We start from the raw sequence: 27,996 nt of genomic DNA on the forward strand, positions 1-27,996 counted from the left end.
CCTTGTGTTGAGAATAGGATGAGGCAGAAATGTGAAAGCTAGCAAGTGCAAACCACATGTTCTACTGGTCAGTACGAGTTTAGCACCCCAGCAGAATCCTGTTGGGAAAGATCACAGTTAGCACTACTGCAAAATTATGCTGACATTTGCACATTCTTTGTAAGTGCTTTTCAATTTATCCATTGCCTTAATAAAGATCTGGATCAAGAGAAGCCTCTAAGGTAATATTAAGAAGCATCTGGCCCTGGCGGGCCCAGCAACAGAACCTGTTCTGGGCTCCTGACTGCTTAGCTTTCATAGTGGGAGAGTCATTAAGAAGAACCAGATCTACTTATGCTAAGCTTGCCTTAAAATATGGCATTCAACTTGGTACTATAGTTTTTCAGTTCTACAAAAGATTAATATTCTTTGCATATATTCTGAGCTGAGATGGCTATGTCAAGCTTAGCTGGCACCATTCTATAGAAGTAGCAGTTGTGAAATACTTTAAATATTTTGCAAATAATTGCTCCCCCCAACAGATCATAATCCAGCAGAGAGTCTAGAGATTGACTGTGACATCTTTCAGTAATGTTACCTAAAGAAAGTCTGCTGGTCCATTGAGAATTGTTAGTTAGGAAAGAAAGACAGTCTTATCTTGATTTCTCGCCAGAAAGTCAATGTTCAGGAGCCTGTTTTAAAATAAAATTGATGATATATATTTATACAGCTCTGCTAATCTCATAAGTCATTTCAGAGGTGACAATTATGGATAACAAACATCTATGTAACTCACCAAAGTGCAACCTCAAGATGCACTCAAAAGAATCGGCACTCATCTAAGTGTCAAATTTCCACTCCCTCTGAGATACAAGTGGATTTAACGTGTTTCCCTTAAGCCCCTAGGGATGCAGTTATGTCTACTGGGCTGCAAACCTTAAAACGTAAGTACTGACTTTGGTAAGTGATGGAAATGCTTTAAGTGCATCCAAAAGACTCTTTTTTGCCCAGGAAAAATGCACTTGAAGGAAAAGAATATGAAAAGACTACGTCAAGGTCTGCCTTGTTAAGTCAAAATAACACAACCAATATATCGCACCTTGCACCACGCAAGCTCCCTTCTTGTGCCTGTCTTCTAATGCACGGTTGCTGGTTTCAAGACGTCTGTCTGCCTTTCTTTATCAAGCTGATGAACATACTGTTTCTTGATAACAGACTGGACAATCAGTTTCATTTTCGAGTTTCAGTCTCATTTTTCAAAGGAAGCATCATTGAAGCTTTAAGCATAATAATAGTCTCTGGGCCTAGAGACTCTTCCTTCTCTTGGAATTAAATCAGTATTGTAAAGAGTCCTTCTTGCCCCCCTTGGGGGACAAGGACTATAACAAATACATTCAGATCTAAATTTAGTACCAGTGCTTGTTGGTAAGCATTTGCATGACAGTGAGTTTACAAATAAGGTTGAAGTTATTTTAGTACTTAGTACTTTAGGCTTAACACTGCAGCACTGACACTCCAATACTCGTGTAAACATTACTACCAATATACTTTTATTAACAACAATATTAGTGCATCCAAAAGAGGTGAGCATTTCTCGGGGTGGAGTAGAGTCTTTATCATGTACCTTCTCCAGCCCTCAAGAAGTAATGGTAGTGAAATGACTGTTTTAAGTTTCTCTGTTTCTATACCCAAGCAATAGCCTTTTCCTTTATAAAGAGGCGTGTCTGTTTGGCAAGTCTGATGAGAATTGGATCACATGTGCCCGAGACCATGGCTCCAGCACGATACAAGCCATCTCTTTTCTCTCTGGGCCTGACCAGGCCTCAGCATCCTCTCTTCCATCTTCTCCCCCTGCAACTGAGAGAGTATGAGGGGGAGCCCTGATATGGGGCCTGACAATCCCAGAGAGCCCAAGATAAAGGCCACACTCTGAATCCCTCACTGACCCACATCTGTATTCTACTGATCTGAACCTGTAGGAATGGAGAGGAAAATGGTGACACCCCAAAACTCTAACAGGCAGTCAGAGTAACCATCCATTTTTACGGAACAAAGTGATTCCAAATTTCTCTATGGTTGAAAGTTAAATGGCCAACAGAGGAAGTGTTTCCACGCTGCTTGAGGCCACATAGTGGAATACTGAGCTGAGTCTCATGAATGTTTCCCGTTGCTCACAGTGAAGCTAGGACACAGTATGAAAAGGCAATGTCCCACCCAAGAGCATGTGTCACACTGGGATGAGTGGGTGGCTATGGAAATGGAAACTTCTCAGAACATGAAGGGCAGAATTGTGTGTTTAGTAACTTGTCATGTTTCCCTTGTTGCCTTGGCTGTCCTGCATGTTAAATGCCTTCCAGCTGTAACCATAGCCCATATTAGCATTGCAGAGTAATTAAGTGACTGAGTCTAAAAAGCGGCCAAAGAAAAAAATTGTTGAAATAGATGCAAATAGATGCAAAAAAAAAGAAAAAAGAAAAAGAAGCCACACTTGGGCTACTTAGTGCCTCTCAAAATAGTCTAAAGGATTTAATCATTTCTGGTATAATTATATTCTGTATCCACAGTACATTCAGTACCTATGGGGCATCCAGTATCTGTAGGAATGAAACATAAAATAGAATAAATGAATTTTCTATGCATAATAGTCTTTGAACTTAAATAGCAAGCCCATTGATGATTTTCTAAAATATTGAAATAGATATTACACAAGCATTTACTTTACAATTGTAATTTTGCTTTGATTTTCTGACAAGTGGTCTAGTTTCAGTAGTAATTAATACATCAAGCTACAAGAGCAGAGTTGGTTTGTGTCAGATGTACTGGCCAAGTCCCTTTTTTTATCAGTATCTATTTACTGAGCACCCAGGAAGCAAAAGGTCTTGTGTCAGTGGGAAAAACATATGTAAACAGCTAAGTTTAACAAGGCATAATACATGTACACTTAATTCTACAAACAGAAGTGAGAGGAGAAACAATTCATTGCCTGAGAATATCAAGGAAAAATGGGATTTGAGCTGGACTAAGAAGGATGAACAGGATTTCAACTGGAAGAAGCAGAGGATGAAAAAAGTCATTCCAGGATAATAGATGATCCCAAGGAGAGGGAAGAGGGCATGAGGTCATCTGGCCTGGCCTGTTAGGAGTATGGTTAGTTAACTCTCAAGTGTGACTGGTGAGGAAATGGGGAAAGATGATATTGTAAGAGATAAGGCTCAAAATATCCAGATGGGGCCAAGCTGTCACAGGGCCTCAAGTGCTTTGCTAAAGAGTTTAGACTTCATTCTAAAGCACTCTTAGAAATATACCCACAACCTTTATCTATTTATCAATATGAATGTGTTTTTACAAATAGGCCTGGGTCTAAATGGGTCAAACCATCCTACAAAGTCAATCAATCTTGCCTCTCACCATTCTTGCCAACATTTTGTCTGCACACCTGAAGGCAGACTTCTAGATTGAGACCTTCCTGAATGCTTCCTCATTACATTAACCACATTTCAAAACTCCGTCTAGAGTTCCCTAAGTACTTTTTCCAAAGGCTTTCCCAGTCCCCTTGCTATTTCCTTCAACATCCCCAAATATCACTTCTCTGATTCACAGCCTAGCAACTGATCAATTTTATCCTCAGTGGTATGTTATAAAACAACTTACCTTTCATTCTCCCTCTCCCTTCCTCTCATATCACCTTTGTCCTGAAAGCATCTTTGTGTATGTGGGATACGTCTGTTCTTTTTTATAATATTTATTTATTTATTTATTTAATTTATTGGCCATATTGGGTCTTCGTTGCTGCACGCAGGCTTTCTCTAGTTGCAGCGAGTGAGGGCTACTCTTTGTTGAGGTGCACGGGCTCCTTATTGTGGTAGCTTCTCTTGTTATGGAGCACAGGCTCTAGGCGCATGGGCTTCAGTAGCTGTGGCTTACAGGCTCTAGAGTGCAGGCTCAGTAGTTGTGGCACACGGGCTTAGTTGCTCCACGGCATGTGGGATCTTCCTGGACCAGGGATCAAACCCATGTCCCCTACACTGGCAGGCAGATTCTTAACCACTGTGCTACCAGGGAAACCCGTCTATTACTTACTTAATTCAAGATTTCATTTACATCTTTAGTATGAGCTAAAAAATTTAGACTTTATCTTTGTCTATATCGAAGCTTCTCTAGCCTTCTGCTCCTAACTTTGTGTTTTTGTGTCTTTCTTTCCTAACTTTGTGTTTTTGTGTCTTTCTTTCCTAACTTTGTGTACATCTATCCAGCATTCCATCATACAGAAATTCCTATGAAGCAGCACTGCTGCATAGGCACCTCAATGCAAGCATGCTCATGATGAATGATTTCAGAGCACTATGGGATTCTCAAGTGCCTTAAGGTTCACCCATGTTACAGGAACTCCTACAGTGCAATTGAATTTTATTGCAATGATTTTCTTTGAAAGTCAGTCATCCATTAGCACTGCAGACTCAACATTAAAGTCGATTTCCACATCTACGTGTGGGAGCAGTGATTTCTTCACGCTGAGGGTAAGGCTTGAGTGGCTAAGTACCTCTGTTCCCCAGGTGGACTTTCACTTTCTTGTAAAATTTTCTAGACAGACAATTGCATGTTCTAGTAGAAAGGCATCTTCATGTGTTTATTCATCAGGAAACTCTTGAACACTATAACATGCTTAGTTCTGTGCTAAATGTTAGTTACACAGAGATGCACAATCATGGCCTCCAGGAAACAGATGTGTAAACAGCATGAGATTAGAAAGACAGCAGTAGTGTTTGGAGGGTATCTTTAGAGCACAGAAGAGGGATGTTCACTCAGAGATCAAGGAGGGCTTCTTGGACTTGGAATGCAAGGGAAAAAAACACTACATTGTCACAAACTATAAAGTCCTTAAAGAGCCCCTTGCATGGTTTGAAATAAACACTGGGCAAGGCTACTTAATCTACTTCTCCAGACAATAGAAGGACATTGTGGGGATACTAGGAGTGTGACACTAGCCACTGCCTCCTGAAATGCTGGAGGATTTTGAGCCAGGGCATCACACTAGCTTTAGAATTGACTCTAGAACGACTATTTCTACAGTGGGGATGGTTGCAGCAGATGAACAGATACTAAGACGATGAGCCAATAAAATTCCCTGCCAACCCCTTGGCTCTGATTTTTCACTTAAATAATTCTGAATTTTGAGAAATGATTCCCTGCATATCTTCCATTTAAGAAAGGTGAAACTACAAACACAAACATTTTGCCGCCTCTTAACAGAAGCCATTGGTGGATTGGGGGGGTGGTGGAGGCAGGTGCTTCTTTTCCATTTATCTGATTCCCCTAAGAGTGATTTCCCCTTGGCCCCCCCTCTCATTCTACCCCGATTGTTGGTGAGTGGAGAGAAGAATTAGACGTGTGCAGCCCAGCTCTCTCCACAACGTTGTACTAGGAATCAGGAGGCCCGCAGGATACACCCATTTGGGGTTGTGCCTCCTGCCCTAAAATGTGCATAGGAAGTTCTATGTGGAGATGCTCTATGAGTTGCCCTGGTCCAGCTGTGATTGGCTGCATAAACCTGTCTAATTTGGGAGGCTCAGTATTATGAATACTATTGTCACAGACATAAGCCATGTTCTCTGGTATCATCTTTACCAGCATTCATATTGACATTTTGTTCTCCACTTGCTTGATTTCTTCATCTGTCTTTCAATTGATTCTCAACGCAGGTGGGAAAAACAAGGGTGTTACGTTTAGGCTCTCGGCAAACCATGACAGTTTTCATAATAAATTAGTATGTTGATCTTCAAGAGATTAACTATCTCAGGGATGTTGATACAGCAAAAGTTCTGAACTTACAAAACAGAGGATCTGACCCTCAACCACATGGACAAACAAAGCCAGCCTGTAATGAGAGCAATGCAGAGCCAATCCACAAAGCAGCAGAAAGGAGACAGAAGGAGCGAGGATTCTCAGCACTGCAACTCCTGGAGTGATCTGATCCTACGTCCCAGCCACCTTTTCACTTCAGGTTCTATAACCCACCCCAAAAGCTCATTAATGCTAACAGGTCCAACATCACAAACATGCAACCAGCCCAGCTGCACGGGACCCCTCACTCAGAAGGGCCCCACACTTGGGGATTAATGCTCTGCCGTCACCATCTTGAAGTTCTTAATAATTTCATCTTTGAATTGATGTTTTTTAAGTGAAGTCCAATAGGACAAAGGCGCATGTGCTGGGGCATCCCACCTCCCATCTCCTGCCCGCTTCTCCAGGATGGGTTCTCAGCTTTCCATTTTTCTGTCCCCTGGAGCCTCAGGTCCCTCATAGCCTCTCCCTCTCCTCCTAGTGACAAATGCTACCTTCTGTCCACAGCAGGGTCCTGTGCACAGACACAGGAAGGGTTGGGGTTGGACAGGTGTTTCCACGTGGAGCATGGCTGCACCATCCCTGCCCCCAGCTGGCGGCACGCAAGCACAGTCCCCAGTGGTCCAGGGAACCTGTGGGGAGACTGCAGTCCCCACGGGCTGCCCATCTGCTGTGGATTGGGGCAGAGGGCTCAAGGGAAGGGCAGATACCTAGCTCAACTTCCCCGCCCAACCAGGTCACAGTGCCTTGGTCAAGGGCACAGGGGAGCCCTGCAGTCTGTGAGCCACGCACATGGGCCAAGTTGTGGGATGGGCCTGAAGCTCCTCTAAGGGTCTGCACTCACCCTGGGAGTAACCCCATGGCCAAAGGAGTGACATTAAATAGTGCATAAAAAACACCATGATAGGCTGACAAATAGACCACAGAAGAAAGGCAAAAGCTTTATAATGTCCCGCTTTTAAAAAGCAGGTTTTTCCTACTTTTTGAACAAGGATCCCAACTTTCATTTTACCCTGAGCTCTGCAAATTACATAGCCAGTCCTGCCAGATTTCTCTTACCTGCAATCAATGAGTCCTAACTAACACATAACATGTCTTTCCCAAGGCTCTATAGTTTCAGTAATTATCAGCCTCTTTCACATAAGATAATACCATTTTGTAAATTGTTCAATTGGGTTGGAAGCATTTACTCAAATCCCCTTCCCAAATTAAATGGCTGAATCTCTACCAACCTTGTTTTCTTTGCCTCTTGCTCCTTCGGTGCTTGGAGCACAGAATTCACACTCACTATGCTTATGAAACAAATGTCAATATTATCTGTCATTAAAACAAGAATGTTTTCAAGGATCACCACATCTTATCCAGCCCTAATGACAGACAAGAGAGAAGGCTAAGCCCATCAGTAACTTATCAACAGCTGCCTGGTTAAAGCTCACCTTCAGTTCTGGGTTAATGAAGGACTAAGGAAGCAGATAAACACTCTTCCACAGACAACCCCACCCTTTGCATCTGGTTGTGTAAATCTGACTTGCAACATTTTGCAAGTGTTTTTTCCATTTAACCCCAAAATACCAAAATATTGAGTGACAGGTGTTGCATAGTTTCAAAAGTTCTTAGGCTGTTTATCAAAAATATGAACTTTAAAAAAAATCATAGATTATTAAAAACAAAAACACAGAAAGGGAAGAGACAGTGCAATGACAGTCTCTAGTTGAAGGGGTAGTGGGGAGAGAGAGAGAGTTAAATGATTAAAAGCCAGAGAGGAAGAAGAAGAGGTAGGGAAAAGAGAAGAAAAAGGAAGACAAATGGAAAGAAAAAGAAAGAAGCAGAGAAGGGCAGGGAGGAAAGAAACTAAAAGCAGAGCAGTCACACTAATTCAGTTAAATCAGATTCAACTATGACTTACTCTAGATTTACCCTGAAATAGAACAATGCCATCAATTTCCCAGGGTTATGGTGGAAATTAAATGAGATAACATATGTGAACACATCCACAAGGTGTCTTGCACATACTTGATGACTATTGTTGAAGTTGAGAGAGCATTTTCCACCTACATGAGAAAAACAAAACGAAGCAAAACAAAACTCCTTATATGGGCATCAGCCACCAGGAACGCCCATCTGAGAGAATTCACACCAATTAATATTGTTCAAGAAACTGCTGCCTTGTGTTTTACTTGTTAATAGAAGTGTTAGCAGTGTTTATTTCCACCCAGATGTAGCCAATTCCATGAACACCACCACGTCTAGGAAAGCTTTTAAACGTTAAAGAAAAAAAAAAAGAATTAGTTCAAGCTGTCTGATTCTCCTTGTCCAACTCCCTCTGTAAATGATTCAGTTACAAGTGGAAAACTCAACTCTGAAAATGTATGCCTTGAAACAGACACATACTTGGGTACTTGAGTCACAAGGCTGATGTTCAAGTGAACTTATGAACTACCTTCCCCTTGTCCTTCATCATAGCTCCGTCGACAATACTGTCTTCACTTTTATAGCATTTGACAGCTTAAAACAGGGGTCCCCAACACCTGGGCCATCGACCGGTACAGGTCAAAACCTGTTAGGAACTGGGCAGCACAGCAGGAGGTGAGCGGCGGTTGAGGGAGCAAAGCTTCGTCTGTATTTACAGCCACTCCCATTGCTCACATTACTGCCTGTACCATCCCCACCCCCACCCCCATCCATCCGTGGAAAAATTGTCTTTCACGAAACCGGTCCCTGGTGCCAAAAATGTTAGGGACCACTGGTTTAAAACCCAGCAATATATATTCCTTTAATAATTCTTTGCAGTAAAACTGCTGGATAAATGCTGAAGGTGATATTAACCCAATTGTAATATGTAAAAATACGGAAGTGACAACTCACCAGTAAGGAAATCAGTTCTAAACCCCAACTCTCCAACCCTTTTGTCCAATTCTTCACCTCCACTGCAATGCTTCCCCACACAACATTGAAGAAATGCAGGTTTCTCCTGATCTTATTGAGGTTAACACGATTGACCACGAAAATTACTTTAAGAAAATTATTTTCCCTAATTCACAACTTTCAAGGGAAGATGTATTTGCAGAGTCCATGGACACCAGGAACATTATTTGAACTCGTATTTTTCACAGTTGGGACTTTCAAATTCCACAAAGGGGAAGCCACCACCTATCACAGTGGTAAAAAAAGGGCTTGACAGACACAAACTCACTGACCTGGTGCAATCAATATCATTTTATGAGGTAACATCATCCTGAAAAGTAATGCATTAAAATCAATTCCTTATGTTGCTTCTCAGATTTACAGCATTAGCATGCAGGTACCAACAGTGCCTTGATAACCTGTGGAACTATATTAATGTTTATGGGTTATTTTGTTTTGCTTTGGAAATATCTTCAAGTCTTCTTTTAAAAGCTGAGTACTAGTTTCTTTATTTGACTCATGGAATTTTTTAAAGAACACAAAAATATTACATATATAAATCCCCACTGTAGGCGATGCAAACAATACTGAACTTATAGCAATAAGTGAATGTTCTTTTTCACACACACACACGCCCACGGGTATATTGGTGAACAGTCTGCATGATTCCAGTCTCCCTGCATTTACATAAATATATGTACAGATACTTATAAATAATAAATTAGCCATGTGATTATACTGTAGGTATAGTCCTGTAACTTGGTTTTATTTATTTCCTTTCTTTTTCTCAAAAATATGTCTTTCAGTGTGGGTGTGTATATGTGTGTGCATGTGTCTGTACACATATCCACCCAGAAGTTCAAACCACTGCACTATATTCCATTAAATTATACTCCAAATAAATTAAATCATTCCATTACTGAGAGATACTTGGGCTGTTTCTGGTTTTCAGTGAATATAAATAATGCAGCAAAAACATCCCTCTATGTGCATTTTCCCCCTCAGGAACATGTGCTTAGAACACATTTCAAGAGGTAAAAATCAATGGAATCAAGAGAATCCCTCTATGACCCTTCATATTTACTTTAAAAATAGATTGATTTTGTCAAATTGCCATTAAAAAGTCTCACTGATTTAACTCTCAGTCACGCACGAGGTTGTTTACCCAAACTTCGCCAACACAGGATAAAAGGGATAAAAGCAATCTTCTAAGATTTTCCTCTAATCTAATCTCATATTCATGCATTAGATCAGTCCCTGTTCATTATTTCTCATCATCAGCATGTCACCTCTGCAGAAGAATACTGATAACGTGCTGTGTGTCCTTGGGCAAGTTACTTAACCTTTCTGTGTCTCAGCTTTGTGAACTCTAAAATGGGAATAATAATACTACTCAAAGGGTATTTCCCATTTTTTTTGTTTTTTGTTTTTTTTTTTGGTACAGTTTGCCTTTTTTCAACGTGACTATGTCTCTTTCCTCTTTGGCTGATTCACGATCACCTATGGTGTGCCAGGTACCATTCTTGTTGCTAGGGACAGAACAGGGAGATGTGACTAAGTGGTCACTCTCACAGAGCTTACATCCCCATGGGGAGGCAGACAATGCAGAAACAAACACATAAATGTATAATGTCCTGATAGGTTGTGTTAGTAAAGAAAAAATAAAGGAGGGTATAGGGCCAAGAAGTACTAGCGGTCTATTTCAGATAGAGTGGTCAAAGAAAGTCTCTGATGATGAGAAGAGACTAGAGCAGAGACCTGAAAGAAATGAGCATGGAGGTTAAGGCGGGGAAGAAGCGCAAAGTTCCGAGACAGGTATGCAGTTGGCAAGTGCGAGGAAGAGTGAGGAGTAAAGTGCTGGTGCCGAGAGAATGCGGGGAAGAGAAGAGAGATGCAGCAGAGAGGAACCAGGGACCAGATTCCGAATGCTCCCATGAGCCAGAAGGAGGAATGGGAATTTTATTCAACATGCAGACAGAAGACAGGGCACTGGCCTCTGAACTGCTCTACACACAGAGAGGGCCTGAAACTTTACGCTTCATATCCCAAGCAGATTCCATGGCGTGTGGCCATGAGTGGTGCCCACTTGCCCTCTGAGCAGGGCTCTCAGCAATCCGCGCATCCCTCACAAACACAAGCCAACAGGCAAAGCTCAACAGAGGCATCAAGATACGGAACCACGGCCCTGACCCACACTCACACCTTCTTTCTTCAACCCAAAAGGTAGACTCAGAGCATTTCTCTTCTTCTTGGATGCACAGTGCCCTTGCCAGCCGACTGACCAGGGACAGGAACCCTGGTCTCGCTCAGCCATCAGAATGGCACGAAGAGTCTGTCACAGGAGCGCCAAGAGCCCGGGTAGGCCGGCAGCTCCCGGTCCGCCCTTATGGCGGCCAGCCTACCTCTGCAGACGGTCCCATTGCCCACGTAGCCCGGTTTGCAGGTGCAGCTGTGTCCCTGGACAGTGTTGGTGCAGATGGCATTCTCATCACAGGTGTGCTGCCCGCTGCCACATTCATCGTGCTCTGTTTGCAGGATGAAAAAGAAAGACACCTTTTCATAAGTTGGAATCACTGGTGTTGGAAAAGTTAGCTGGAACTCACCAAGTAACAATGACAGTGACTACCGTGCATTGGGACCTTACTCTACACTTGGCAGTTTCCACGACTGATGTGGTTGAAATCTCGACAACTCTAAAACAGGGATGTTATTATCCTCACTTTGAAGGTAAACAGACTGCCAGAGAAGTCAAGCGACTTATGCAAGTGACAAGATTGCTGAGTGCTTCTCTAAGGTCACTGCTTCTTCCATGTCTGCAAAGGTTTTTGCAGAGGCTCCAAGACAGTGATTCTCAACAGGGGCGGGGGCAGGGGTGTGTGCAATTCTGCATCTCCTCCTCCTGGAAACGTTTGACAATGTCTGGAGATATTTTTGGTTGTCATGCTTTGAGAAATATTGGAATCTAGCGGATGGAGGGCAGGGATGCTGCTAAGCATCTTATAATGCCCAGGACAGCCCAGGACAACAAAGAATTAGCCAGTCTGATACATCAGCAGTCCCAAGGTTGTGAAACCTTCCTCTAAGGTTAAAGAAGAGAAAAGAAAATAAACAAACCCACATAAGATCATTGTTCTTTAGAACATGGTGGTTGAAAACCTCAGGAGCTTCCTGGGTGAAATCTAAACCTGGCCTTCATACAAAGAGGGCAAGGAGAGCCCAAAGAAAGAGGCAGACACTCCAGATTGGGGGGAACAGGTTTGATAAGCAAGGGGACTTACATATGAGGCTTGTCTTGGGCAGCTGCAAGACTAGTAGATCTCCGCACCCGCCCACCACAATCTTAAAAGTTTATATAGAGGCCTTGAGTTCAGTCATGTTTAACATCCTGATGATCTCAACAATACCTTGCTCTCTCAAGGTTATGTCCTTGAAACAGCTCTGGCTATGGGAACAGTGGGCGGAACGTATACTACAAGGACAGGGGATTAGGTGCGGAAGCTCTGATTACCTGGGTCCAGCTTTTGAGTCAACCACCTGTCACATCCTCTCAATGTCCTTTTCCAACAGAACAAAGAGGGTAAAACTAAAGAAGCCCAGCTAAGACAGCCTGGCAGGGGAACATAAACCCACAAGTATTTTCAAAGAGTTCAGAATTTAACCACTGGACTGATGCCTAATGTGTAGTAATATGGTTACATATATTCAAATAGCCACGGCATCCTTAATCCACAAGACAAAGTGGGAAATACATCTAATACTACGAAGTGGACTGAAAGATTCCAAGCTAGAAATCAAGATTTCACAGATAACGAGACTCTCCCCTCATAATCAGGAAGTTTTAATACTCATCTAAATGACTCCTCTGTAAATACATCATGTGAGAAATTTTATGACCTTTACTCCCTTTAACATCTGCTAGTATAACATCTTAGAAATTTTAAGAAGAAAAATCAAGTAGGGTTATTTAAGTTATAACAGGTTATAAAACAAGAGTTGAAATCACAGCTATAAACCTCAAAGAAATCAACACTAACTGAACAAAACTAAAAATTCAATATAGTTTGTTAAGCAAACTGTTAGATCAATGTACCAATCAATTGAAATATCATCTATCTTCATTAATTTTTATTTTAAATTTTCTAACAGGGATCAGTAATGAGAAGGGTTAAATTCTACAAAGTAGAGCAGTTTCAGTCACCCACATGCAATAACATCAAGTATACACATGCACATGGCTACTAATTTAACACCTTGGGTTTTTCCAAAGAAAATTGTTCTTTAGACCTTAAGACCAACTCAAACTGTCAGAGAGAAATGTGCACAGGTTAGCAAGCAGCTCGAAGGGAGGAGAAGATTTATGAAGACACACTTCTAGTCTGTACTCAAATCATCTCCAGGATACTCAAGAAATAGTATAACCTTGTGAATGTCCAATCACATTTACAGACCTAGCAAGCAACTAATATGTACAGGTGCAATACCAGATGATGTCAGGGACACAAAAAAAGTCGAAGAATATAGGCGTAGACCCCAAGAGTTTTCAATCTCTTTATTTAAATCCATTTAAGAAGTAATTATTGGGCTTCCCTGGTGGTACAGTGGTTGAGAATCTGCCTCCCAATACAGGGGACACGGGTTCGAGCCACAACGACTGAGCCCATGTGTCGCAACTACTGAAGCCCGCCCGTCTAGAGCCTGTGCTCTAGAAGAGGAGAAGCCACCACAATGAGAAGCCTGCACAATGCGACAAAGAGTAGCGCTGCTCGCCACAACTAGACAAAGCCTGCGCACAGCAACAAAGGCCCAACGCAGCCAAAAATAAAATAAATAAATAAATTTATTTAAAAAAAGTAATTATTAGTCTGTATTGGGAGTACAAATGAGTAGATATGGTCTCTGCTCACATGAACATTTTAATAGAGGCCACCAGACAGCAATATGTAACGAACCAGAACACAAGGAAGAAGTGATAAGAGTTATAAGTAGGTGACCTTATATTTTATCACATAAACAGGACATATTTCAGAGTGAAAGGGGGCTCTGCTAATAATTACACTGGAAGAACAGGCATAAGTCAGAATGACCCAGGCAAACCGCACATGTGCTCATGCTTGATAAGAGAAATACAGATAAACTGGAATAAAAGTTCATTGGAGGTAAGAAATGCCTTCTAATAGGGAGAAAAGTCTTCTTGAAAGACATAGGATTTGAACTAGTCTTTGAAAAATAGTCATGACTTTCTCAGCCAGAAGTGCCCATGAAGGGCACTCCAGGCAAAAGAATAGTGTGGAGAAAGGTATGATGTTTTTTAAGCTCTTTATTGGAATATAATTGCTTTACACTCTTGTACCAGTTTTTGAGGTACACAAAAGTGAATCAGCTGTATTTATACATATATCCCCATATCCCCTCCCTCCCACCCTCCCTGTCCTGGCCCTCTAAAGCATCACCCAACATTAAGTTATCTCCCCTTGTCATACAGCAACTTCCCACTAGCTATCTATTTTACATTTGGTAGTGTATCTATGTCTATGCTACACTCTCACTTCGTCCCTGCTTACCCTCGGCCCCCCACCTCCCCCGCCAACTCCGCATCCTCAAGTCCATTCTCTATATCTGCATCTTTATTCTTGCCCTGTCACTGGGTTCATCAATACCATTTTTTTTAGATTCCATATATATGAGTTAGCATATGGTATTTGTTTTTCTCTTTCTGGCTTACTTCACTCTGTATGACAGGCTCTAGGTCTATCCACCTCATTACATATAGTTCCATCTCATTCCTTTTTATAGCTGAGTAATATTCCATTATATATATGTGCCACATCTTCTTTATCCATTCATCTGTTGATGGGCATTTAGGTTGCTTCCATGGCCTGGCTATTGTAAATAGTGTTGCAATGAACATTATGGTACATGTTTCTTTTGGGATTATGGTTTTCTCTGGTATATGCCCAGTAGTGGGATTACTGGATCATATGGTAGTTCTATTTTTAGTTTTTTAAGGAACCTCCAAACTGTTTTCCATAGTGGCTATACCAGCTTACACTCTCAACAGTGCAGGAGAGTTCCCTTTCCTCCACACCCTCTCCAACACTTATTGTTTCTAGATGTTTTGATGATGGCCATTCTGACTGGTGTGAGGTGATACCTCATTGTGGCTTTGAGTTGCATTTCCCTGATGATTAGTGATGTTGAGCATCTTTTCATGTCTTTGTTAGCCATTTGCATGTCTTCTTTGGAGAAATGTCTATTTAGGTCTTCTGCCCATTTGTGGATTGGGTTATTTGCTTTTTTGGTATTAAGCTGCATGAGCTGCTTATATATTTTGGAGATTAATCCTTTGATTTTATGCAACATTCCAGAAGTCTGGTCCATTGTTGCCTATCTGTCTCCTCCCACTTTGCCCCTGCCACCAGCCTTATAAAGGTATAGTTAACAAATAAAATTGAAAGATGCTTAAAATGTACAATGTGATAATCTGATATACATACACACTCTGAAAGGATTCCCCCATCAGGTTAATTAACACATCTATCCCACCTTGTATTATCTCCCAATATTCTCGATGTAAACCCCCTTCTCTGATGAGGTGGCCCCATCACTGTCCTGCAAGTATATGAGTTGATTTCTACCTCTCTAGTTTGTCATGATGTTTCCCTGACTCAAAATAATCTCTCAATGTAGCTGGATATCTGTGCCCCAGCCTGGCTTCAAATACCATTTCATACGAACACATTTTGCCATGCAGGCTTCCACACTTGCTCTCCATGCTACATGAATTTAACCTATCTTCAACTTTTAATAAATTTAATATCTTTACCTCTTTGGAGGCAATCAAATCACAAATATATGGTGACGAGATTTGCAAATTTTATCATGAATGTCTTATTAACTGATTAACTTTAAGGAAAGGAATTGTAGCACATTTTCTACAACCCTGACTTTACTTTCTCTACTTCACACAGTAGGACCCAGCCTCAAGTGTCAAGCATTAAGCTAAATATTGTACATATGTCATATCATTTAATTCTCCCAACAACCTTATGAAATATGTGTGCTCATTTTGCAATGAAGGAATGGAGACAAAAGCAAATTATTAAATTTAAATATTAAATTATTAAATAACCTAACATCACAAAACTAATAAGTGGAGGAGTTTGGACTTGAGACTCTAAACACTGAGACTTTTCACATCACTGAGTAGTTGGAAGTAACCTAGATGTAGCTGAAGCTAAACCAAGACACACGGAAGTGATCTCCTAATGCCAAGAATAGAGACTGTCTTTCTCTACCCCCAAATGCCCACTGAAGATCCAACCTATACCCAAAGGACAAAGGTTCCAAAACTTTCACATCTTATTTTCTCTAGTCATGCCCAAGTTTTCATAGTAACCAGTACCTTCAAAACTATATTTGACAGAGATGGCCAAAGAAGAAATCGTCTCCTAAAAATCTCAAATCCCCATTCAGCTGCTGGAGATGCTATAGAAGGTGTGAGACAAGTACTTGTGAGAGGTGGCGGGACTTAGAGGTGAAGAGCAGACTCTAGAATCACACAGCCCGGGGTTCGATGATCCTGGACATGCCACCTACCAGCTACGTGCACTTGAGTGACCCAGGCAATCTGTGTCTCCTTAGTTCCCACATGTAAATATGGATAATAATACAACCTATCTCCTGGGGTTGTGATGAGAACTCCATTATCTAATATAAATATGAAACTTATTACAGTGCATTGCAGCTAGTGAGTGCTCAATAAGTGTAAGCTATTTTATTACCACAGTTGCTATTACTACTACTACTGGTATTACTCCTACTCTTCCCACTGTTACTACAATTACTTGTGAGCAGACTTAATTGTTGAATGGTGGTTAAAACTGGTTAAGAAAACTTTCTTTTTCTTTATAGGCTGGTGGTTCAGGCAGAAAGGCTATGAACAGATAAAACTTCGAAGGCACAAATTAGAATACCTCTTTGAAGATCCAAAGAAGTATTTGCTTAGATTCAATTAGGGTCCCCAGAAAACAAGGCTATAGATTGGGAAGGTGAAGGATGTATGTTTAGGATTGCTGATATACAAACCAGGGTTTGATTATAGTAAATTTGGAGTATCAAACCTCTCAGGACAATGAGATGACGATTCTGGCAGCAAGCTCTCTACTGATGATAATTATTGTTATGCTGGCTAATATTTATTGAGTATGCATTAAGCACTGTCATTATCACATGGTTCCTTTCTCCTTCCTCTTTTCTCCTCTGTGGGATGGCTCAAAAGAACTCTAATCACCTCTGTAACATTGTAATCAATAGCCATTATCAGTTAACACACTGTTTTCTTTAGTAAACGAATCAGGATCCAAACAAGCTACTGAAATAGTCACTTCAGCTGTGGCTGCAAATGTCCTACATTTGGGATCTGGCTGGCTTTGGCTTCACTCTGTCCAAAGTAATCTAGTTTGCATTTTACAAAAAATTATTACAGTGACCTCACTGGGATATGCTGAGCAGCTCTTATTAGTCATATTTTACAGGTCAAATTGAAGTTTGGAGCATGTAAAAGGCTTTTCCTATAAGTACATAGATAGTAAGATGTACGTCTAGAACTTGAACTCTCATCTCCTCATTCCTTCTCCTGCACTCTTTCCCAACTCCCAGTTTATTATGTGATTCAAAGGAATATCTATAATGTTGGCCACAATGTAGGTAATTTATTTTACCTTTAAAAAAATAATTACAGATTTATAGGAAGGTGTAAAAGTAGTACAAAGAGTCCCTTATCTCCTTCACCCAGTTTCTCTCCATAGTGCCATCCTATATTGCAGTAGTGCCACATACAAACCAGAAAACTGACATTTGTGGATCATTGTTAAGTAGTCTACAGACCTAATTCAGTTCACACCATGTTTTCAAACTCCATTCATGTTGTGTGTATGTATATATGGGTGTAGTTCTAAGCAATATTAACTTACGTGTAAATTTGTGTAACCACCACCACAATCATGCTATGTCTTTGTGTTTGCACCTACTCCACATTCCCCTCTATCACCCCCAATCCCTGTCTCCTGTGCACTACTGACCTGTTCTCCATCTCTATAGTTGTCATTTAGAAAATGTTATACAAGTGGAATTACACAGTAAGTAAACTTCAATAGTTCATTCCTTTTTAATGCTGCATAGTATTCTATTGTAAAGATGTGTTACAGTTAGTTCAACCATTCACACATTGAAGGGCACTTGGATTGTTTCCTGTATTTTACTACTCTGAACAAAGTTGCTATGAACATCTGTGCAGAGGTTTTTGTGTGAACATATATTTTCATTACTCTGGGATAAATGTCCAAAAATGTGATTATAGGGGCATCTGGTAAGCACGTTTTGTTTTGTAAGAAACTGCCAAAGGATCTTCCAGAATGGTTGTACCATTTTGCATTCCCCCTAGCAAAACATGAGTGATTGTTTCTCTACATCATTGACAGCATTTGGTATTGTCACTTTTAAAATTTTAGTCATTCATACTGTGTGTGTTATGATACTGCATCTTAATTTGCACTTTGCTAATAGCTAATGATGTTGAACATCTTTCCATATGCTCATTTGCCATCTATATCTTTTCTTTGGTGAAATGTGTTTTGCTCATTTTACAACTGAATTTTTGTTTTACTGTTGAGCTTTGAGAATTCTGCATAAACTCTAAACATAAGGCCTTTGTTGGATATTTGCAAATATTTTCCTACAGTCTCTGACTTGTTTTTTTAACCTCTTAGCAGTCTTTCACAATGCAAAACATTTTACTTTTGATGAAATTCAACTTACCTATTTTTCATTTTATGGATAGTGCATTTAATGTCACATGTAAGAATTCTTTTTCTAACTTTAGGTCTCAAAGATTTTCTCCTATTTTTCCTAACAGTTGTGTAGTTTTACCTCTTAGATTATAAGTTCATGACCCATTTTGACTTAACTTTTGTATATGGTAAGAAGTTTAGGTTTTTGCCTATGCATGGCATTTGTTGAAAGAGCTACTTTTCTTCCAATGAATTGCTTTAGTACTTTTGTCAAACATCAATTGGTTGTATTTATGTTCTTCTGTTTCTAGGTTCTCTACTGTTTCACTGATCTGTGTATGTATTCCTCTGCCAATTCCACACTGCCTTGATTATTCTAAGTATATGGAAAGCCTTCACATCAGATAGAGCGACCCCCTCCACTTTATTCTTTTCCAATATTGTTTTAGTTATTCTAGTTCTTCTTCCTTTGTAAATCAATTTTAGATAAAGCTTGTCCATTTCTACAAAAAATCTTGTTGGGATTTTCATAGAAACTTATAGATCAGTTTGTGGAAATTGACATCTTTACTATATTGAATCTTCTAATCCACGAACACAGCATGTTTTCCTATTTAGTTTTTCTTTGACTTCTTCCATCAGTGTTTCATAATTTTCAGCACACAGATTCTGTACATGTTTTATTAGATTTATAACTAGGGATTTCACTTTACTTGGAGTTATTGTATATGTTATGTTTTTTAATTTTGGTTTCTATATATCAGTTGTATTCCTAGTATATAGGAATACAATTGATTTTGTGTGTTGATCTTGTAGAGCCTGTGACTCTGCTGAACTCAATTATTAGTTACACAATTTTTTGGTAGATTCCTCACGATTGTCTACATAGACAATCATGTCATCTGTAAAAAGGAATAGCTTTACTTCTTCCTTTCTGATCTGTATGCTTTTTATTTCCTTGTGTGACCGCCTTATTCTGCTGGCCAAGACTTCTGGGGCGCTATGTCGCACAGGACTGAGAGCAGACCATCATTGGTTTGTCACCAACGTTAGGGAGAAAGCACTTGGTCTTTCACCTTTATGTATAATGTTAGCTCTCCTTCATATGACCTTGTCGATGCTGGGTGGAGGTGGAGGTCTTGCTGGGCCCACTGACAGTGAAGTTGCAAGAGCTGGACCGCCCATCAGCCTTGCCTTGCACTGCCTTGTTCAGTCTGTGTGCTGCTGCGCGGGACTGGAGGCCGAGCTCCATGTTGGGCCCCCTGATATTCCCACAGAGAGGAAATCAGAGCATTGCCTGCTTCTGCCAAGCAGATTTTCTACTAACGTATGGCTCAAGGAGGGTAGGTGTTTTCAAAAAGGTTTCGGTTCTATTAGACCCCCTTTTCTATTCTTTCCCTAGGGAGCGGTGAAATTGGCTTTCCTTGGAGCTTTTTTACTCTGTGCCTGTCTGTGGATTCAGGCTGCAGGCTTCTTCAGCTCCCCATCCGGCAGACACAGGAGACAAAAAGAAAAGGGAGAACTCACCCCTTATTGTCCCTCAACTCCCAGAGTTGCTAGGTAGTCCAGCTTCTTCTTTCCACCTTCTAGAGTCTTCCTGGGTATTTGTTGTGTTATTTCCAAGGGTTTTTTAGTTGTTAAAAGGACCTGTCAGGATGGGGATAGTCCACCTTGGCCAGAATCAAAAGTCTTCAGTGTGTTTAATTTTTAAGAAAGTAGTCACTTTCCGGCTCTGGTTTTTCAAACAGAAAAGTCCCTAATAATTTTCCAGAAACATACTATGGGCACATTTATTTGTTTAGCATATTTATTGAGCGCATACTATGACAGAGATACTGCTCTAAATGTGTTGCAGCATTCACATGAATTAAATATTATGATCCCAATTTCTAAATGAAGAAATGGGAACAGAGAGGTTGTAAGTGGTCCAAGATTATAGGATGGTAGATTCAAACCGAGGCAGTTACGGTCAAATTATGGTGCAAGTTATTAGTCATTCTTGAAACGTCTTTCTCCCTTAATCCCTTATCATCAAGCCATCATCAAGTCTCACTGATGCTCCTTACTAAATATCTTTCAGATTCATTCTTTGATCGCCATTTCCATTTCCACCACCCTCATCCAAGCTACCACCATCTTACCCACATCTAAGCTTCCATCACTTGAACTCTCGCTATAGCTTCTCAATGGAAACCTCATATTCACTATCGCCCACCTTCCATTCATTCTTCATACTGCACTCAGAATAATCTCTTAGGAATTCAAATGTGATCATCTTGCTGTCTTTTCTAAAGCTCTTCAGTTACTTTTCACTGGTCTTAAAATGTGACAAGCACTTCTAACACAGCCTCCTCCTTGCCTAACTGCCCGGGTTCATTTTCACGTTTGTCTGCTCTGCCCCAACCACACTGTCCTTATTTCCTGCCTCAAATGGTCACAGGCACATTCACACGCTCTTCCCTCTTAGCTCCATCAACACTTCCTCATCCTTGGTATCCGACTCAGTCCTCACCTCCTCAGAGAAAAGAATCGCCAATTTCCTTGACCCGAAAGTTTCCCCTGTAATATATTCATATAACCCCCAGTGCCTCTCCTTCAAAGAGCTAATCCCAGTTATTGTTTTATGCTTATTAGTATATTAGTGATTTACTAATGTCTGTCTTCTTTACTAGAGCACAAAGGAGGAGAGAAAACACATGTTTCTTTTCTTTATTCCCAGCCCCTAGCAGAGCTTCTGTAACTTAGTGTCTAATAAAAATACCCATTTACATAAGAAAGAAAGAGAAGAGGGAGGGAGGGGAAAAGGAAGGACAGAGAGAAAAATAGAGTGTTATTGTCTTTGGCATCAAAAATTGCAGAGAGTCAAGGAGAATGAAGACAAAGAAAAGGTAATTGAATCAGGCAGATGGGGGAAACTTAGATGGGAACAGCTCATAAATGAAATACAACCAGGTAATGATACATTGATATATTTATTTATCACAGTGACTGTGGGAAAAGGAGAAAGGGATGCAGCTTCAGGAGCTCTCTCTGAGGCAGGCTGTTTCTTTCATAAAGAATTGCTAAAGATACAACCCCTAGACTCTGAGCAAATACTTGCAAATCATAAGTCTGATAAGTGACTTGACTCCAAAATATATAAAGAACCTTTAAAACACAGCAGGAAAAGATAACCCAATTAGAAAAGGGGAAAAGTATTTAAATAGACATTTCTCTAAGGCATGTATATAGATGCCTAACAAGCACATGAAAAGATGCTCAACATCTTTAGTCATAAGGGAAATCCAAAGCAAAACCACAGTGAGATACCATTTCACATCCACTAGAATGGCTATAATAAAAAAGACAGACAATAAAAATTATTTACAAGAATGTGAAGAAACTGGATCCTTTGTACATTACTAGTAAGAATGTAAAATATTTGGAAGTTACTTTGGCAGTTCCACCAATTATTAAACATAGGGTTACCGCATGTTCCAGCAATTCTGCTCCTAGGTATACATCCGAGAGAAATTAAAACATGTCCACACAAAGACTCTCACAGGAATGTTCAGACTAGCAGCATTCACCATAGCCAAAGGTGGAAATAACCCACAGAGCCATCAACAGATGACTGCATAAAGAAAATATGGTATATCCATGTAATGGAATATTTTTCAGTAATAAAGAATAATGAAGCAAAACATTTTGCTAAGTGCAAGAAGTCAATCACAAAAGACCACCTATTCATGATCCCACTTACATAAAATATCCAGATGGCAAATATATAGAGACATAAAGTAGATAAGTTGTTACTAGGGCTAAGTTCAAGGGAATGGGTACAAGTTTTCTCCTTGGGGTGCTAAAAATGTTCTAAAATTAGAGTATTATAATGGTTGAGCAACTCTGACAATATACTTAAATCACTGAACTTTACATTTGAAGGAGGTGAACTTTATGCTATTTTAATTATACCTCAATAAAGTTGTTAAAAATTACTAAGGATAAAGTTCTGAAATAAGCCGGCATATTTATCTCTATAGCCATGTCTTAAGCTGAGGATGTAAAGACTCATCAGACATCACTCTTGGGTGAAATGTTCTTCTGCAAATGAGGATTAGGATTGCTAGTTATTTTGCTAATATCCTAGGGATATGCCACATTTCCTTAATTTAAAAACAGAATTTATTAAATAGTAATATTTGGGGAAGGAGGGAGAAGTAATTCGATATAAAATGTATTCATCCTCAGTTTCTTAAATGTGAAATCTGAAAATCTGTGCTTTAGGCTCAAGGACAAATGTTCTTTATAATCTAACACAGTGCTTGAATTCAAGAAACAATTTTCTAAATCAAAATAAATGTAACTCTAAACCCTCTACTTGCCAGGATGGACAACTACATCTCATTCCTTACTGAGCTCCGTTCCACCCCATTTTGCCCTCGGCAGGATTCCATCATGGTTCTGGAGGTCTCAGACAAAAGCTTGTGGGAGGGCTGTCTGATTTTCACACTGGTTATAATTCTGCCCATAAACAGGAGGCTGGAAGCCCTGCTAGTTCCCTGCTAAACTCAGATGCTGAGATCCTTGCCAAGAGCAGGTACCCCAGTAGTGGCACCTGAAGTGTGGGGCGCACCATACGTCCATTCCTTCCCCACTCTCAGGGAGACCACTGAAGAATCTACAGGCCTCTACCTTCCATCTCCTGGTGCTCAACTACTGTAGCTTAGACTACTTTTACCTTCCCAAATACAAAACCTTATAATCCCCGCTCCCTCTGGGAGATTCAGTCTCTGATTTTTCTCTTCTTTCTCTTTTAAAATGAGGTAACATTGCTTTATAACATTATACAAATTTCACGTATACAACATGTATTTCTGTTTCTGCACATTACAGTGTGCACATCACCAAAAATTTAGTTTCCCTCCATCATGATAGAGTTGACCCCCTTTTCCCATTTTGCAACCCTCAATCTTCCTGTCTGGTAACCACTGCTCTGTTCTCTGCATCTACATGTTTGTTTTTGTTTGGTTTGGTTTCTTCAGGCATTTTGATTTTTTAGTGTGTTTGTTTTTTATATTCAACATGAGTGAAATCATATGGTATTTGTCTTTCTCCATCTGACTGATTTCACTTAGCATAATGCCCTCAAGGTCCATCCATGTTGTAAATGACAAGATTTCATTTTTTATGGCTGAGTAGTATTTCACTGTGCGTGTGTGTGTGTGTGTGTGTGTGTGTGTGTGTGTGTGTGTGTGTGTGTGTGTGTGTATACCATATCTTCTTTATCCATTCACCTGTCAATGGACACTTAAGCTGTTTCCAGAAAATGTGTACTAATTCTTCCCATTGGCAAAGAAGCTTTGGGTCTCTAGGACTGGAAGCCATCCTCAACTGAAAGCCCTGAGTAGGGTTATGAGCAGAACGGACATGGCAGAAAGGCTGCAGAAGTAAAGATGAGGAGTGAAAGGAAAAGAGCTGGTTCCCATCCTTTGTTGTGTGCGTGTGTGATCTGCATAAAATAACCTTTTATTTTTGTTATTATTTGCTGTAATATATACTGTTTCTAATTCCTCCACAGCAGGAAGAAACAAAACACAAAGTAGTAACTCAATCAAGTGCTTTTCTGCTTGGATATATAGTACTACATATTAAATATGGCAGGTTATATGTAATATATATTAATCATTCACATATGATATTTGTACATATGTAGAAAATCTATAAAAATGTATATTAAACTATTAACGCTGGGAAGTTGGATAGAGGATAAATGGAAGGCACTTACACTATTTTATTCACTTTGTACTTGTGAATATCTTACAACCAACATGTATCTTCTGTTACTAAAAAATAGAGGATTTTTTTTCAGAAGAAAGAAAATAGTTTTCGGGTATAATCCAGTTTATATGGAAAAGACAGAGCTTTGGAGGCTGACAGATCTGGATGCAAATCTCAGCACCGGATACAAATCACGGAGAGATCTGACAAATTCTCTGTGCCCCAGTTTCTGTCTGTGTAAAATGCAGATAATGATACCATGACTAAGAGGTGAAAACTGGGTTTCGTCTCTGTTTCCTCAGATCCAAACAGATTATAGTACAGAAGAGACACTCAAAAAACATTTATATAGTGAATGTTCATGGGAAAAAAACTTTGTAAAACATCTGGTATCATGTGGGGCATGTAGTAGGTGCTCCAAAAATGGCAGAGGCCATCACCACCACCATCATCATCAATATCATCACTACGTGGTGTCGGCCTGTGTTTTCCATGAGTCCTTCCTCAGTAATTCCAGGAAGATATTACTAGGAACTTTAGTATTCTCCTTTATGTCTCCAAGGCTCTGGAGTCCAAATCCAGCTTTATCATTTGCTCTCTGAGCCTCAGTGTTGTCACCAGAAATTGGAAGCAATAAGATCCATCACACAGAGCTGCTGGGAAGAGTACCTGAGCAAGCATGAAGAAGTGTCTAGCAGCATACCAGCCAGGTCATACAGATTCAGTAAATGTTAGTTTTGTTCCACAGGGAAAATTTAGCAAGGCATCATTCAATTACAAATCTAATGAAGAGCTAAACTGTAGTCCAATGTTTCTGGGTTTCTTTTAAAACACTAGTCCAATAGAAATATCCAAAATGAGAATAAAAGAAAGATGTGAAACTGTTGTTCGAGTTTGGTTTTATGTAATGGTCACGTAGGCATCTACAAGGTGACCCTTTCATCTGTCTACTGAGAATAGACTGGCTTGCTATTGTTTCAATATCACAACTACCCAGAAACTCTGAAGAAAACTGTCCAAATATGAAACATGGCAAGAAAACTAATGTTGTGTTGATGTTTTTCTTTATCATAGAAGTTTGCCTTCTCCTTCAGGGATTCTTGGTATGAATGTACTGTTCTTTCTCTTTCTGAAGCAAGGTGATGGTGCAGAAAAAGAAAAGGAATCTGGGAGAAAGAATGGCCAGAGGGAAAAGCCTCCTTCCTCCCCCTTTTACCAGTGACCATGACTCTTTCTTTAATGCTCTGGGGCCCAGTTGACTCATGAGGTCCCAAAGAAAAAGAAGATAGAATTAACGGGAAACACAGAACCCTGAAAATGTGCTAGTCCTATTATCCTGCCTTCCCATATATCCCTTCGTTCCTTTTGAATTCCTCCTCCACACCCAACTGTAGTGGGTTGAATAGTGTTTCCCCCCAAAATTCCTGTCCACGGGAACCTCAGAATGTGACCTTATTTGGAAACAGGATCTTTGCATATGTATTAGTTAAGATGAGGCCATAATGGATGAAGGTGGACCCTAAATCTAACGACTGGTGCCCTTATAAGGGGAGAAGACATAGCAGGAAGAAGGCCATGTGAAGCTGGAGGCAGAGATTGGACTCTCGCAGCCACAAGTCAAGGAGCACCAGAGCCACTAGGAGACAGAAGAGGCAAGGAAGGGCTCTCCCCTTGAGCCTATGGAGGGAGTATGGTCCTGCTGGCTCCTTGGTTTTGGATTCTGACCTCCAAAATTGTGAGAGAAAAATTTTCTCTGGTTTTAAACCACCCAGTGTATAGCAGCAGTGCTAGAAAACTAATCTACCAACATTACGTATGATTGTTCAACCAATAAGGTTCTGAGAGGACAATGAGAGACCAAGTCCTAATGCCCTTCGTGTTTCCTAGAAAAGAGACTCAGGAGGATTCAAAGAAAGAGGACTGAGGATACAAAGTCCATAATGAAATCATGTGACAGCATTTGCCGGGTAAGGGGAAGAGCGGGTATTTGATAGACACACATCCTGAGTTTGAACCCCAGTCCCCACATGAAGCAGCTCTAAGATATCAGTAAGTCACTTAAACCTTCTGAGACTCAATGTCCCCATCTTTAAAAAGAGATGATATCATCTACCTTGCTATGGAGTTGTATTAAGAGATAATTAGAAAGACATGCACAGTTCCTAAAACATAGTAGATGCTCAATAAGTGTTAGCTTTTCTTGTTTTGCTCAGCCAGGCTAGGACTCTGAAAATTAGAATAGTTAAAAATATATGCCAGGCCATATATCTAGACAAAACTATAATTCAAAAAGATGCATGCACCCCTATGTTCACATCAGCACTATTAATAGCCAAGACATGGAAACAACCTAAATGTCCATCAACAGATGAATGGATAAAGAAGATGTGGTATATATATGAGGTTAGCCCAAAAGTTCATTCCATGACATCTTACAGAAAACCCCAAAGGAACTTTCTGGCGCTCCCAATATATACAATGGAATACTGCTCAGCCATTAAAAAGAATGAAACAATGCCATTTGCAGCAATATGGATGGATCTAGAGATTATCATACTAAGTGAAGTAAGTCAGAAAGAGAAAGACAAATATCACGATATCACTTATATGTGGAACCTCAAATATAACACAAATGAACCTATCCACGAAATAGAAACAAACTCACAGACATGGAGAACAGACATGTGGTCATCAAGGGGGGAGAAGGTGGGGGAGGGATGGATGGGGAGTTTGGGCTTAGCAGATGTAAACTATTATATACATAATGGATATGGGACTTCCCTGGTGATCCAGTGATTAAGACTCTGTGCTCCCAATGCAGGGGGCGCAGTTGGGGAACTAAAATCCCACATGCCATGTGGGATTTTTAAGTTAAAAGTAGTATCCCCTCTGCTGAGTTAAAAAGTAAAAAAAAAAAAAAAAAAAACCTAGAATGGATAAACAATAAGATTCTACAGCATAACACAGGGAACTATATTCAATGTCCTGTGATAAACCATAGTGGAAAAGAATAAGAATGTGTGTGTGTGTGTGTGTGTGTGTGTGTGTGTCTAAATATATGAATCACTTTGTTGTATAACAAACATTAGCACATTATAAATCAACTGTACTTCAATAAAACAAATTTTAAATATATATATACCTATACATATGCCAGGCCAATTACCAAAGGAAATGCCACCCTAAAATATTAAAGTATATATTTATTAAGCTTGAAAGAGGCTTACAGTCTGTCTGTGCTGCCTCAGCTCTCTGATGAATATTCCCAGGAATCTGTATTAACAAGAAAATCCCTGGAGCATAAGAAGACACTAAGCTTTCTCAGCCTCATGGGCTGGATGACACACTTTCGTGGTTGACCACCCATAATCTGTTGCCCTCTTTCTTCTTTGTTGCTGGTGGAGTTCATCCAGCATAGAGTATGATACCAGCTATGTCCCACCACCCTCAATGCCGAGCTAACTGGGGGCCCAATGGATATCGGTAAGTGTGCTGGGAGGTTTCTGTGATTGATTTTTTTCCACGAAGGAAGTGGAAGAAGCAAAAGGAGGAAGAAGAGAAATATATCGCAAGAACGTTAGGGTCCTACCCCTGCCCTTAGTTGCCTTCTTTACCTTTCCAGACCAGACATGTGCAAGAATAGATTTAAAAAGCAACTTTCTTCAACAGTATGTAATTATTCAGCATCTGTCATGTGTTAACAATGTGCTCAGCAGAGGGGAAA

At 40.2% G+C, this 27,996-nt stretch overlaps 1 protein-coding gene across 3 annotated transcripts in view; it reads right to left on the reverse strand.

Moving 5' to 3' along the window:
• NELL1 (neural EGFL like 1) overlaps positions 1-27,996 on the reverse strand; it is an 886,038-nt gene that overhangs the window by 352,752 nt on the left and 505,290 nt on the right. For all 3 annotated transcript variants that reach the window (XM_057749117.1, XM_057749116.1, XM_057749114.1), the window contains one exon: positions 11,127-11,249. In XM_057749117.1, the coding sequence (XP_057605100.1) occupies positions 11,127-11,249 (123 nt within the window). The remainder of the gene's footprint in view (positions 1-11,126; positions 11,250-27,996) is intronic.

The sequence above is a fragment of the Hippopotamus amphibius genome, chromosome 9, assembly GCF_030028045.1.
Source record: "Hippopotamus amphibius kiboko isolate mHipAmp2 chromosome 9, mHipAmp2.hap2, whole genome shotgun sequence".
NCBI classification, from domain to species: Eukaryota; Metazoa; Chordata; class Mammalia; order Artiodactyla; family Hippopotamidae; genus Hippopotamus; species Hippopotamus amphibius.